General features: G+C 36.4%; 1 protein-coding gene across 1 annotated transcript; it reads right to left on the minus strand.

Annotated features, from left to right (window-relative positions):
- Positions 1 to 935: 935 nt before the first annotated feature.
- ubxn2a (UBX domain protein 2A) lies at positions 936 to 12,443 on the minus strand. The gene is made up of 7 exons (XM_055149650.1): positions 12,344 to 12,443; positions 11,964 to 12,026; positions 10,556 to 10,658; positions 9,443 to 9,552; positions 8,332 to 8,469; positions 7,426 to 7,587; positions 936 to 3,788 (listed from the first exon to the last, which is right to left on the minus strand). Exons 2-7 carry the CDS (start codon positions 12,005 to 12,007, stop codon positions 3,602 to 3,604), a joined length of 744 nt encoding a protein of 247 aa, XP_055005625.1. The 5' UTR covers positions 12,008 to 12,026; positions 12,344 to 12,443; the 3' UTR covers positions 936 to 3,601.
- Positions 12,444 to 15,762: the final 3,319 nt, after the last annotated feature.

A 15,762-nucleotide genomic window follows, 5' to 3' on the forward strand; every position in this document is an offset into this window, starting at 1 on the left:
TTTGTTGCCCATGTTTTTCCTTCTCTGTTTCCTTCTCACATTGTGCCCTATGTTTCTTTTTTCATGTACTGAATGCCCTCCCTGTTTCCTCGATGTATGTTTTATTGCAGGACATGCAGGGTGTTCCGTATATGACATTACTTTTATGACCACGCTGAGGAAGATCACTAGTGAGTAGGGATGTAACAATAACCAAAATATTATGATATCGTATTGTCAAAAGTCTCAATAATATTGTGGGCTGTCACAATATTCAAGATCATAAGTTCTTTGCTAAATTCATGGTTTTATAGTAGTAACAGCTTATAAACATCGGGAACTACATATCCAATGATTCATTTCACTGCAGACAACATGAAGAAATATGTTTTTGACTTGAATTCTTGGGATTATGACAGTAAAAATTCACACCAAAATCTTGTCGAGGTATTTTAAAAGCAAAAAAGTCTCCTATCTACAATTCGATTAACCTTTCCAAAATATTGCAATAAATATCATACCATGAGATATATATCGTGATAATATCGTACCGAGAGATTTGAATATAATTACATTACTCTACTAGTGAGCAGTGAAATCTGTCAGGTATGAAAACAAACTCTTGGTCTGAAAAAAGAACCAAAAAAGATAAATTATCGGAAGACCAAATGAACCTCATTGGACTACTACGCTCAAAATGCTCTGTTCGACCTTGTGATGTCATGAAGAGGTAGTTTTCAAGTTTGGGAGAAGAACTCTAAAGCCTGAATATGCAAAGTTTGTGTGTTGAACATATGAATGAAAAAAAAAAACACAACTCCAGGTCTGTTTGTGATGAGGAAACTACATTATAACATAGAAAATAACGTAATACAGGCCCTTTAAGTGTGACTATAAAAACAAAACTAGAAAATGTGATATTAACCAAAATCAGACAAGAATCACCCCACAACAAATTGCATAAAGTAAGGATTTTTATTCTAGCTTAATTAAGATATTGAGGTACATTCAACTCCAAATAAAGGCAATCCATGAAAAATACTAGCATGACATGATACTCACAGAACAGTCTGGCCATTTTAAATACGCCATCATCACATTTTCCTCCTCAGAGTATGTAAACAAAACAGCATGCGTCATAAATATAGCTTTTCCATAATACAGGATCACAAGATGCAGTGTCGTACTAGCCCCATTCATTTTAGTGCAGAGATCTGTCTGAAAGCTGTTTGGGAAGACTTACGAAGTGCTGGTGTACTTCTATGTAAAATTATGTTGTGTTTTGCATTAGTGATAGTTAAAACTGCATTTATTTTAATCTCAGTTATATTATTATATCATTGTAGTATATAGGCAGGTGAATACTGACCTAAAAATTAAGAAATATAATGTGTTTGATAGTGTTCTGATAAAAGTGGTACCATGTAGGGATGTCATCAGAGAAAACTATGAAATTGTGCATCTTATAAATGACTTATGTTAAAAAATATAATAAAAATGAATCCTAAAATGTAACTAAAGGTTGAATAAAATTGATAAGGTAAAGTGAGTGAATAAAGAATCTCCATATTTTTGTCTGTTTGCCTGTTATTTGTGCCAATAAAAGTTGTTTTGTTTTTTTAGGTTGAAATTGCCACTGACTGTTGTTAATGTTTTAATAGGCTCTATTCACACTTACCGGAAGACATTTGGAAACATGCGGATGACGAGTTCCGGTGTAGTTCCCGACACTGGGCATGTGATAAAACCGTGGAATCAGCAGCATCTTCACAACCTGCCAAAGCTTTCCATGGGAGACGGGACTCTCTGATCGTATCTTCAATTTTAAGACAAATTATAATAAATTTATAGGCAGATTATAAAAGGAAAAAAATAAAGAATACAATGATATCTAGATGAAGAAAACCGGCCCACTTTCTCAGTTTTCCCAGATTTCCCAGAGTTACTATCGCCAACAGAGCCCAAAGGAAGAGTTGTCATCCACACGTTTCCAGATGTCTTCCGGTTTTGTGACGTAAGTGTGAATAGAGCCCATTAACTTTTCCTGTCATTGCTCTATTAAGAGGAGAAACAAAACCTTGGTAACAGCAAAATAAAGTAGTCGTAGCACTGAGAATCTGCTGTTTATGGCAACAACAATTCTGAAAGTTGTAAAATAATTTCCACAAAAATAAATTTGTAAAAAAAAAATAAATAAATAAAATAAAAAGATTTTAAAGGTACAGTATGTATCTTTCTGGAGGCAGTACATACTTCGGAACAATCTCCGTGGTGATGAATGAGTTTAATGCCATACTGTGAAATATTATAGCCAAAACAACTACATTTCCATGGAAACAAGCAGGAAGAAGCCCTCCTCAGATTTATGAAGATCACAAGCACGCTCAGACTAAAGACAAATTTTTCAGTGCAATTAGCAAAAAGCTAAAAAGTTACATACTGTGACTTTAAAAATGACTAAAATTCTACATCCCTAGAGTACTAAGTTAGCACAATGCATATCTGTCTTAGCAGTGGTGGAAAGTAATGAAGTAGTGAAGTACTGTACTGTAAGTATATTTTAGGTACCTGTACTGTACTTAAGTAGAATTTAAAGTGGACACTTTACTTTTACTTCACTACATTTGAGAGCAGGTATCTGTACTTTCTACTCCACTACATTTTTGAGGACTGAAAAGTTAAAAGTGTTTCTTATTATAGTTTGAGAGCTGAAAAGGCTGAGAGTTGTTTTTTTGTTGTTTTTTTTTAACACATTCATAGTTTAAGCAAAAAAAAATCTACAAGTAAATAATCGATTTAACTGTTCCTGTTGAAAAAATTCAGCACAAATCTGTATCAAAATCACTACATTTGAAGCCATATGAGACCTCAAAATCTGTAAAATACTTTTACTTTTTACTCTTTAAGTACATTTTTAAACAGATTTTTTGAGCAGATTTTTTTCATGTGACACTTGAGTATTTTTTTTGCTCTGGTATCTGTATTTTTACTTAAAGGTGCATTGAGTAACTTTTTTGGTGGAGGGTCCTTCAAATGTTTTTCTCCATGGAGATGTTATTGTTTGTCTGGAATGTTTCACAGTATGACATTAAACCTTTTTATCTTCATGAAGACCAAACCAGACCAAGGTACAGGTCAGCTCTGTGGAGAGGCGACCCCACTCACAGTCAGAATGTCTGTTTTTCTAGGTATTTTTGAACTATAAACCTCAAAAAGCCTCAACTGAATAACGTAAAGCAGATCTGTTTCATGTCACACTGTGGAACATTCCAGGCAGAGAAATGACATCTCCATAGAAACAAGAAGGTGACAACCAAAAAGTTGCACAGTGCACCTTTAAGAACATTTTTACACAGGTACTTTAATACTTTTACTTGAGTATTTGTGCTCTAGTATCTATACTTTTACTTAAGTAACACAATAGAGTAGATTTTCCACCACAGTGTCTTAGTGAGGTTGGGAAGAGACACTGCTGAGTCAATGGATAGTGAGTTATACGCAGCCTTGAGCTTCCAATCAGTGTAAATATTGAAGGACAGAATAATCTATGTGTGTGTGAGTGATGGAGCTGTACTGGAGCTGTGTTGGAGCTGTATTTGAGCTGTATTGGACCTGTATGGGGTCAGGAGGAGTGACCAAAGGCTGCCTGTGTGTTGAGAGGTCTCTGCACGATCACTGCGTTGGTTAAATCTGCTTCCTCCAGGCTCAAGTCCAGGTCGCTCAGCTCTCGAAATGGTATCGACGTGGTGAGGACGAAAGGGGGGCAGCTCCTCTGACAACGCGTGACGAAATCTTGGACATCAGTGATCCTAAGAACAAAAACAAACAGGTTAAACACAAGGTACACTGTGGAAATTTTTCCGACTGCGCTGTATCATGTGACCAGATCACATGCAAAAAAAACCTCTGAATTTTCATAAACATCAATGCTTCTACAAATATAAAGTGTTCAGAGGTGATTTTATGTGTCACAGGCATTAAAACGTGAATAATAAAGGCTGAGGGAATCATCTGTTATTGAGTTGTTTAGGCTGATCATTAGTCTCCACAGGCTAAAACATTTTCGGATGATAGGCTAATTGCATTCCAATCCTCTTCTTTAAGAGATTTTGCTGCATTTGTCCTGATTTTAATTCACTGATCTGATAATAGCGTGATCTGAGGCAATGTGGCGACAGCAGCAAAGTTGTATTTGATTAAAATGCATTTTACTGCTTAAATAAAGTTTATAAAAGATGAGGTTGCGATGCATTGTGGGCAATTTGCAGCGCTCTGAGGCGGCTAAGGATCCACCCGTGCATCCTTGGTAAAAGAGCCAAACGGAGGAGTGGAGTGCGAAGGATGTGAGGGCTTTGGGGGAATTGGAACAGCACTGGGTAGAGCTCTGATGACATGGATCTGTCAGAAGTGGTTCAGAAGCTGAGGATCCTGGCAATTGGGAAACACCCACTAATTGATTCAAAATTCAACATCTCAACAAATATCAATACTGGAAAAACACATCAGACAGGATAAAACTGGACATTGAGTAATTATAGCCTTGATCATTATCAGAAAGTGCTATTATTTTGTGCAATAAAATAAAATGGAGACTTTTTTCTTTTTGTACTTTGGCAATTCTAAGTTGAACAATAAAGTCAGATACTAAATGATGAAAACAACAACAAAGATACACAATGCATTTAACTGAATATATCCTGTCTCTAGTATGCATTGTGGGGTTCAAATTCCTGTTTAAATTCTATAGGTGCACTATGTAACTTTTTGGTTGAGGGTCCGTCACCTTCTTGTTTCTATGGATGTGTCATTGCTCTGGCTGGAATGTTCCGCAGTATGACATTAAACATCTCTACTTTACATTTATTAAACTACAGGTGGTTTTATAGCTCAAATATACATAGTAAAACAGACATTCTGACTGTGAGTGGGGTCGCCTCTGCACAAATTTGACCTGTAACTTGGTCTGGTTTGGTCTGCATGAAGATAGAAAGGTTTAATGCCATACTGTGAAACTTTCAAGACAAAAAAAACCCATCAGACCACAGAGAAAAGCATTTTGACAAACCCTCCACTAGAAAAGCTACACAATGCATGTTTAAATGTGACATATTGAAGACTTTTGCCCATTAAAAAATACATATATTTTGTTTAAATTATTAATTTCCATGGCAACGGCACTAGATTTGCATCACTCTGAAATCCAAGGACAGAACATGCTTTGTGGTATAGCCCTCCATAGGCGTTTTAAAGAGTACGTGCTAGGAGGGCAATTAATATTTCAGTCTTCTCTAAAGTCTACTACATTTGAACATGACTAAAAATGGACTCACAAACGCCATATTTGTCAGAAAAATAGCAGATACTTCCCCTAATTTGTTCAACACTTGATTTCCGGGACAACAAAAGCCCCCCGTGGAACATTTCTCTCCCGTTGCCAAGTATCTGTGGCTTAATACTGGCGCTGACTCCACTTCAAAGCTCCATACTAGTAAAATCATGTATAATTGATGAAGAGCCTCCCCTTATGAGCAGTTCGTGGTGGGCCAAATGCTATAGCTCGGGGCTGGGAGGGCTTCAGCGCTGTATGCTTTAGCTGCTAACCCTGTTACATAAATGCAGCATTGGAGTTACGCAATGTCTCTCTGGGGATTTTATAGATCCTGCGCTCCTTTGCTACATCTCAGATTATGTTTTGAGCAGCCCAGTTCACTACAATGGTGAGAGAGATAACATGCTCTTCCAATCCAGAACAAAGAATTATGTCATCTTAAAAAAAAAAAAAAAAAAATGTCTCTAGTGATCTTAAAAGCGGGGCACAGAAATTTTATGCTTTGAAGATTTAGAACTGAACAAAAAATAAAGCATAATCGTGAATTGTACTGTAAAAAAAAAGCATATCCATGGGTTAAAAGGTGCACTGTGTAACATTTCTAGAAGAGGGTCCGCCACCTGCTTGTTTCCATGGAAACACCACTGCTTTGTCTACAATGTTCTACAGTATAGATTAAACTTATCTATCATGAGGGAGACAAGCAGGTTACAGTACTACACCACATTACAGGTCAGATCTGTGGAGAGGCGTCCTTATTCATAGAAAGAATTATTGAATTTTTCAGCAATAGAAACACCCGTAATTAATAAACGCTAACATGGAACATTCCAGGTTAAGCATCTCCATGGAGACAAATATGTAGCAGACCCTCCACCAGAAAAGTTGCACAGTGCACCTTTAAGAGTGATAAAAAAAATGTACAATGTTGTCATAGCAAATAATAATTTAAAACATCATAATAATGATCCTGTTTAGCTGTGCGACTGTGTGACTGAAAGGTTTTTAATCCACAATTTTATCTTTAAATGTTAACTAGGACTGTTGCCATAGTAATTTATAATTCATAACAAAATTGCATATCTTTTGAATGGTCAAAAGTCCTCAAAATGGTGCCTATCAAGGAAACACAAATCCAGATATAGAGTAGTAGAGTGGGAATCTGGGCAGACTAAATTATCAAAATACAATATAACGAAGCCATTTATATTACTGTGCTGATTTACTGTATTTGGGGATTTCATATATTACTAAATTTCAGATAACATGATAATATTCTATACAGCTGCAGTATGTATTAGAGATGAGGGGGTACCTAACTAAACTAACTAACTAAAAGTACAGTACAGATTTTTGTTGTACTGTAGCGAATAAATCAAGGTTTTAGTCAAGGTTTTAGAAAGAGCTTTTTCTTGAATATATAAAAAATACCATGTAAACAATAGGAAAAACTGTCTCTCTCCACCCACTATATAAGATGTTGTGAAAACGGAAAATAATAATTAAAGGTTCAGCATTTTTAAATTCATAACATTAAAAATACAACAAATTTACAACAGTTTTTCCTTGAATATATAAAAAATATCATGTAAACAATAGGAAAAACTGTCTCTCTCCATCCACTATATAAGATGTTGTGAAAATGGAAACCAATAAATTAAAGATCCTGCATTTTTTGATTCATAATAATAATAATAAAACTAATGTACAACTGCTTTTTCGCAAATATATAAAAATACCATGTAAACAATAGGAAAAATTATCTCTCTCCATCCATTATGCAAGATGATGTGAAAATGGAAAATAATAAATAAAAGGTTAAGCATAATTAGATTCATAAATATTAATAGAAAATAGATCTAATTCATAACATCTTTTTTGTAAATATATAAAAATACCATGTAAACAGTAGGAAAAACTCTCTCTCTCCACCCACTGAAGACTGGTGTGAAAACTGAAAATAATAAATAAAAGATCCAGGACTTTTACATGTATAATATTAAAAACACAGCAAATTTCATACAAGAAGACCGGCTTCTGTCCCTGTCTGTGAGCAGCCCTGCCTCTCATTGCGGTAAACAAAACAGTATGCACATATAAATATACATTATACCTACCGATGCGATAAGTTAAACCTTTGTACCAGTCTCCTGCCATCAGCCAACCAAATCTGCAGCGAGGTAACGGGCAGGGCGTGGTCTAGTGTTACCATGGGAATAGGAGCAGATTCTCCATCCTCATGCACAGATGGTGACCTGGCCACTACTCTGGGCGCAACACTGGACATAACACAACACAAAAGATTAGCCGCCCAGTGCTGGTTTTACAGTGCAGGCTATGGTACGCACGCTTTGTAATGAAGACAATTTAGACGTCAAATCAGGACATGCAACAACAACTGGAGCAAATACTAACAGATAATTTATTCTTGCATGGTTCAATAATGCACAAGCGATCTGCAATTGTAATGGTGGTGGAATATTTAGCTGCGATGTCAGACCAGCACGTAAAAATAAAGCTGAATTTAGACTGACATCCAGTGGTATAAAAGTGAATTGCGTTGTTCTGAAATGAGCTAAAATAACGACTGCAGAAAATTTAAGTAGATATTAATTCGTACAAACTCAATAATACACAAGCGATCTGCATTTGTAAAGGTGGTGAAATATTTGGACTGTTTATCAGACCAGCTTGGAATAATAAAACTGGATTTAGACCGACATCCAGTGGTGTAAAAGTGAATTGCGTTGTTCTAAAATGAGCTAAAACATCAACTGCAGAAATACAAGTAGATAATTTATTCGTACACAATTCAATAAAACACAAGAGATCTGCAATTGTAATGCTGGCGGAATATTTAGCGGCTATGTCAGACCAGTTAGTAATAATAATTTAGACTGACATCCAGTGGTGAAAAAATGAATTGCGTTGTTCTAAAATTAGCTCCACCACTTGAGGTGTGAGAGCTATTTTTACTCCAATGTTAAATCATATGCTGTGCAAGGAGAAACACAAAATCTCACCTGCCCAGTCTGTATCCGCGTCCACTGAAAGGGTGAAATGCTTTCTTTTTGGGGACATATGGTTCTTCTGTGAAATCTTCCACGCTGATTTCTAGCTCCTCTTCCTCTGCTCTGCTCTCCCACTCAGATGGAAGCTCCCTAAAACAGATTAGGGTTGTCACATTAACAGGCCAATAATTAGCCTTTCCTGAATCGCTTTAGAACGATTTTGAGCTGTGTCAGAAAAAGTATCAGAGCACATAGACTAGTATACACCCATGGATCACTATGGAACCTTCCAGGACCACTGAGGGATTACACAGATAAGACCACATGGGAAAAGAAAAGAAAGTACTATGATTTAATCTTGAAAATTACGTTCTATTGTCTGAATAAAGAGTGGTTTTATAAGAATCGGTATCAGAATCGGTATTGAGTATTGAGTAGTTTTGGAATTTTCGTATCGTGCCCACACTATGAACAGATGGTCAGTGAAGTCATATCCATCAGAAAGACAAATTAATATTAACAAGTGTCATGCTGCAGTGGTCACTGTGGGGGGCGCCGGAGGACATCTCTACTGCTGATTCTGTTTGACAGAGTAATGAGTTTGACTTTGGGAATAAAATGATGAATTCCCTTATCTATGTTATTTAAGGACACTGTGGTTAATGTAAAAGTGTAAAATGGAAACAAAAATGCAGTTTTTCAACTACATATTTTGTTATAGGCTAAGATTAATACAATACCATTAAATGAAGGTGCACTAAACGCTCCTGCTAGTCTCTATAAAGCTGTTGTTGCTTTGTCTCAAATGTTCCACAGCAGGGCATTAAACGTATTCATCCTGCATTTTTACAGTTATTCAAAGATCTTAATTCTTACAGTGAAGTGGGTCCACAGACCTTGTTGAAAACATTGATCACATTCACCAGTTACAGACTCTTTCCCATTATTTTGCATTTTTAAGCACTGTACATTGAAAATATTAATACGAATACATGATATGTACTTCAACCTTTCATAAGGCCATTGATAAACTATTGTTAATATTATAAGAAAATTACAATAAGCATGATCCATAATAACTAAACTAAAAGAATATGAGTGTAAGCTTCTGTTTGGGACCTACCCCCTTTTGATGGCATCCAAAAAGTCCTGGTTTTCAGGCACAGAGTAACTCCGAAACTCTCCATCATTTATAGTGAAGCCGTCTTTCCACAGTCGTACCACCATCTCCACCTGTAACACACAATTCAGCACTGAGGGGTAATAACGAAGAAGAATGTTGTGCTTCATACAGTAAACAGTGTACAATAGGTTGAAATCAATCAGTCTTTATTAACTACAGACTTAATCATGATCCATAAGAGGACAGAAAATATGCAAAAGTTACTTGAAAGACTACATGAACCAGTGTTTTCTCAGAGCAGAGGAGTATAGACAACTATTCCACTGAAGTTTTTAACATAAACTGACATTCAGCAAAAATATTTACAGCTTGTGTTAAAATGTTTGTGTGTGAACTGGCTCCTTCTCCTTAATATCTGGCTGCGTTCACAAAAAATTGCATAAATGTTTAGTAATTTTACTTCATCAAGTCAAAATTCTGTGTAGGTGGTGTCATGACTAATAAAATAAGCAACTTGAACAGCTCACTCAGTAAACACAAGCAAATTACATAAAGAGATGTTGGCAATTAATGGTCCAATATTATGCAAAATTGACTCTTGTGAGCTTTAAACCATGTTTTTACCTCCTCAAAAACAGACCTAGAGTTGTGTTTTGTTTCATTCACACATGTCTGAGTAATCCTTTATAATTAGTCTTTTTATTTCCAAAGCTCAAAATGCTCTATGTCATGTACTAAGTTAACTGTTACCTTTTACCTTTTGTTTAGTTGAGATTGGCAATTCCAGGGCTGACATGATCCAAATGATTCTAGTGAAAGTGTCTGGAGTTTAAAAACACAGTGGAGTACTTCTTGTATTACCACATGACATCATAAGGTGGAACAGAGTTTGACAAACGAACTCAGTGTAAATATACAGGATTTGTGTGTTAAACATGTGTAAATGAAACAAAACACAACTCCAGGTCTGATGAGGAAACAACATTCTAACATAGATCAGGAAACAGCGTAATACAGGCCCTGTAAAGGTCTGTGAACACAGCCTATTACCAGTCTGTTACACTAAAATCCCAAATGGAAAATCTATGTGGCTGAAGTGAAGTGACCTCTGACCTTAGATGACCCTGAGGCATCGTAACAGATCTTCTCCACCTCATCGAGCAGGTCTTCAACCGAGAAACTTCTCCTCATTGGAACCTCCTCCTCGTTTTCATCACTACACAACAAAACAATCAGGTCACTGTCAGTGCATGGCTTACAGAGTGATGAGAAATTAAGAGTGTTGCCATAGCGATTAACAATTTACAATATAATATCTTCTGAGTCGGAAAAAGTCCTCAAAATGTTGAATATAACAGGAAGCTGAAACCCATGAATAATGCAGTGTCAGTGACCAGAAAAATAACCACTGTACGCCTTAGATCAAACTTCTTCTTTTCTGGGGACCCATATTTTAAAAGTTACTAACCTTCACGAACCAAGTCAATTAGACATTATTTGTAAATCACAAAATAAAGGTGGATTTGATCATTATTGAACAATAATGAGGATAATTTTATTGTTGACGGAGTGATCATGTCTCTGAACAATTAGTATTACTCAAGTTTTAAAGAAAGAAAAACAGTCATTGAAGCAGCATGTAGCCCATTTCTTTTTCTTTTCAACATTCAATTGAACCAGCAATATTGGAACAAAATAGTCAATAAAATAATGACAAAAAGATTAGAAATTATATAAAACATGTCTTAACATTTCAACATGTGTCAGAACTGTATATTGGAGACCTACATGCAGATCGTGACAAGGCGACCCAAAAAAAATCTCTTGTGACCCACCTGATGGTCATAACCCAGTCTTTGGGAAACATTGCCTTAGAAACTCCAAAAAGGAATTCGTAAATTGAGATAATAAGCTTTTAATTATAATTACACAATGATGACACGATCAATTCTTATTTTTAGCTTTAAATGTTCCCTAATTGTCCTCTAAATATTGTTAAGGATTTATTTTTCTCATAGTTAAGTTATTATGTGATTCTGACTGATAGGAGAACATCATCTTTTAATATTAAGGAGGGCTTTGGACTTTATTGATCCACAAGGGAAATTATTTGGACACAGTAGCTCACACATCACAAATATATTATAATAACAAAGAGCAAAAATATAATGGTAATAATAAATTCTAAATAAGTACCAAAAATATCAAGAGACTGGTGTCAAATAAGGCAAAATGATCTAAATGCATATGTACAAGTCAAAATAAAATATAGTAATATAGTAATACAAACATATCTCAGTTATCCAAAAGAGGTGGTAAGGGGCAAAAATGAAATAACTGACATGATTGACAGAACATAGGGTTATCTGGTATCTTTTTTTTTTTTTTAGAATATCGGCTCTGTAATGTTTTTCTCAATTACTGTAAACAGTATACAAGCAGTAGTTTTAATTAACACGTTTATGAATGTGTAATAATATACCTCTAGAGTCTATAGCTAAATTTTGGGGGTTTGACTCACCAGATTTCTTCCTGTTCATCCCCCTCAGTGTCACAATCTTTCATGACGTTTTGTTTTTCCCATCTGCAGACAAACAAACGCTAATTAGCAGAAGAAAAACAAATGTGAGCGAGTGCATGGACAGTGCGTATCCTGTGTGTGATCAATGCCTAAATACTGAGACTATATGACACCATGTTATTATTTCAGTGCAGCTCAAAGCATTGTAGATAAACACGAGAGGAGCCTGTAGCGTTATCTTAAATTATGTAAGTGGGCGGCGTGGCCATAACGTGACGTGACACACACAAACACACGCACTCACGCACCCACGTAACCACAAACACGCGGGATATTCATTGACACGCGTCTGCAGAGGTTAAGGTCAATGAGAGATTTACCAGTCCGTGTTTGTCGGTTAATCCCGCGGCCGTAAGTTTTGCTCTCCGCTCGCAGATCCGCCACTGCCGCCGCCGCTGCTGCCGCTGTGCGAGGAGTGACGTCAGCAGCGCCGTACTACGACTCCCACTGTCGTAAAGGTACACCACGCTGCTGAGCTCAGCACTTGGACACGTGCCAAAGGTTCTGTCTTCTACAACTACTGTACAAAGTAAAGTGTAAATATTTGCTCTAGGGACAGTGTTGGGGAGTAACAGATTACATGTACCGGAGTTACGTAATCAGAGTACAAATTATGAGTATCTGTATTCAGTTACAGTTACTGTTTCAGTGAGAGGTAATTGGATTACAGTTACTTTGTTGAAATAAGTGGATTACATGGCGGTATGTTCCTGTTTTCACATTTTGGGCTATTTTATTTATTGATTGATTTTATTTATTTATTTTTTTCATAATTCCACTCATTGCTGGACACTAAACTAGGTCTAAACCAGGTCTAAAACCAGGACTAAACCAGGACTAAACCAGGCCTAAACCAGGTCTAAAACAGGATTTAACAGGACTAAACCAGGAATAAACCAGGTCTAAACCAGGTCTAAAACCAGGACTAAACCAGGACTAAAACCAGGTCTAAACCAGGACTAAACCAGGACTAAAACCAGGTCTAAACCAGGACTAAACCAGGCCTAAATCAGGATTTAACAGACTAAACCAGGTCTAAAACAGGATTTAACAGGAATAAACCAGGTATAAAACAGGATTTAACAGGACTAAATCCATGCCATGTGGACCGTGTCTCCTCCTCTTCTATCAGTAATATTTTTAATATGCTTAAGTAAAGTCTGGGCTTTTTATTTTCTTTTAGCAGACAAAACTTCTTATGTGAAGATATCCTAGTCTTTGTTTCTCTACAGCACATCAAGTAAGACAAAGTATTCAGATTACGTTACTCACTTTAAGTAATTTAATGGATTACATTACAAACTACACTTTGGGGTATGTAATCTGGAATCTGTAGGGGAATACATTTTAAAAGTAACCTTCCCAACCCTGACTAGGGATGTAATGATATCCAAATCTCACGGTACAATATTTTCACAATATGCATCTCACGGTGTGATATTTCTTGGGATATTTTGAAGAGGATGATATAATTGTAGATGGGACACTTTTTTATATTTTGACAAGATTTTGATATTTCTTCATGTTGTCTGCACTGAAATGAATCATGGGATATGCAGTATGTATATGTCTCTATGTGTATAAACTGTTGCTACTATAAAACATTGCATTTAAGCAAAGGAACGTGTGTTTTGTTATGTTGCGATGGCCACGATATTATTGTGAGACTTTTGAGGTTATTATAACACCATATTTCGGTTATTGTTACATCTCTAATTTGCACAGTTACAGTAAACTTAGGGTTACCAAATGTCCCTGTTGACCCTGGACAGTCACAGTTTTGAGTCCCCTGTCCTCTGTCCCAGCAGATTTATACAAAACCACTGATTTGTCCAGTTTTATACAAGAAATGTCCCAGGTGTGATTATTTTGACCACTTCGATACCCACCAACAGTAAAGAGAAGAATATATTGTCCCCTGTATGGACAATGTTATGCTCTTGTTGTAGAAAATATTATATATCCCTTGATGATAAATAATGATGATAAATAATTAATCCATTTGGGAAGCCCACTGAGTTTTTGGAATATAGACCAAGGTTTATTCTTGTTACAGAAGATATGGACAGGGCCTAGTCCTGCCCTGGTCACAGCCCAAAAGCCTCTCTCCTCCAGCAGTATGTCCCAACCACATCTTGGCCCATTTCCCCGAATGTTAAAGCACCAAGTTTATATAGCCTGAGATGACCAGAAGACATACATTTCAAAGTGAGAAGGTGACAACTCCTACTGAGGTGTGACCAGATGTGCTTGATCTGATTTGCATCCATATTCACCTGCATTTGTCATTTCCTGAAGTTTAGCAAGCAAAAGGGGCACGGGAGGAGAGAGATTCTGGCTGCATCTGTTCCGGAGCCTCCCTCGGGATTTGTGCCCAGAAGGAACGGAATATTGTGTCAGTCTGGGATGCTTAGACTGCTTGAAAATGGATGGATGGAACTTGTGTTGATTGAATGATGTGCATTGTTTTAATACACGTTAAGTTGAAATGGAATTTTGTGGTGGTTTTCATTCTTTTACATTTGTAAAAGGGATTATGAACTAGAATGACCACAGCATTTACACTGTATTTCGTGAAGAAAGAGTTACTATTGAATAGTGTAACATGAAGAACACTGTACACTACTTCTACTTCATAAAGTGTTAAAACATAGCAATATAGAGTTATTATTTTTTCACTATACACTAGTGTAAAAAAAAAAAAATCTAATCTTAATCAGTGTTAATTTTGTCAAATTCAACTATGAGGAGTTACATCACTTTACCAGTGTTGAGCCTTTTACACTTTGGAAAGTGTGGTTTTGACTCATTTTGGTGTGGACCCCATATGACATGGTAAAAGTGTTAAAATTAACAGTATACGAGTTGAATTAACACTCTTGAATTTGCTGTGTGACTACCACCACCTAAAGCGAGCTCTGACATAGTTGCCATGGTGATTCCCGCTTGGTGATGGGGCATGTGAGCACAGGTGGTGTATGTCGGGGACGGGCACCCAGGTGAGGTAGGAGGACCTGGCACTAGGTAGTTGTCTGCTACTTGTAGTTCTTTGTTGACAGCACGGGGGAGTCCAGTTGAGCTTTATCCATGTCTGTTTGCGAATACGGAATCATTATTACAACAATAAATGAAATGTCTTTGGAACTCTTGGATTAATGAACACTGGTTGGATGTCTGTACACGCTCTGATTGGCGTTTATACAAAATGTGGATTGAATAATGTAATTCTATGATGTAGCTTCAAATGATAATTTTGCAATGTTTTTGTTGAAAGGAAATTATGTGTTTATTTCACACTGTGGACATGTTTAAATGCAATGGTTCACTGAAAAAATGAATATAAAAAGGAAAATGAGTCAGACAAACGGTGCACCCTTGTGTCCTGAAATTGTCTGGTAAAAGTGAGCACAAACTCATGGAAAGACCTGTGTGAATACAGCTGAATAAAATGTTGTCGATAAGAAAATTTGCCCAAAAAGGAACAGGATCATGAAGCAAAAGCAAAACGTGCCTCAAGTAAAATCTCTCTCTCTGTCTCTCTTTCTCTTTTTCTCTTGTTACCTTGGCTCAAACATGTGAAGCTTCCACCACTGCTCACAAAGAGTCTGTGGAAAAAATGGATAGTTTTCAAATGTAATGAGAAACGGTGAAAAGAAAAACCTGTACACCAAACATGGGTCAATGAAATGAACAAATGAACAAAAAGACTCACAGAAAAATGATTTATGATTTATGAATT

Source organism: Boleophthalmus pectinirostris, unplaced genomic scaffold (assembly GCF_026225935.1).
Source record: "Boleophthalmus pectinirostris isolate CB_2022bp ecotype Guang Dong unplaced genomic scaffold, ASM2622593v1 HiC_scaffold_13, whole genome shotgun sequence".
In the NCBI taxonomy this organism is placed as follows: domain Eukaryota; kingdom Metazoa; phylum Chordata; class Actinopteri; order Gobiiformes; family Gobiidae; genus Boleophthalmus; species Boleophthalmus pectinirostris.

Excerpts from the sequence above, each read along its gene's own strand:
- ubxn2a (XM_055149650.1), bottom strand. The coding sequence starts at position 12,007 with ATGAAAGATTGTGACACTGAGGGGGATGAACAGGAAGAAATCTG. Across the intron at positions 8,470-9,442 it reads TTGGATGCCATCAAAAGGGG|GGAGCTTCCATCTGAGTGGG; the intron begins GTAGGTCCCAAA and ends AATCTGTTTTAG. Across the intron at positions 7,588-8,331 it reads CGCGGATACAGACTGGGCAG|TGTTGCGCCCAGAGTAGTGG; the intron begins GTGAGATTTTGT and ends TGTTATGTCCAG.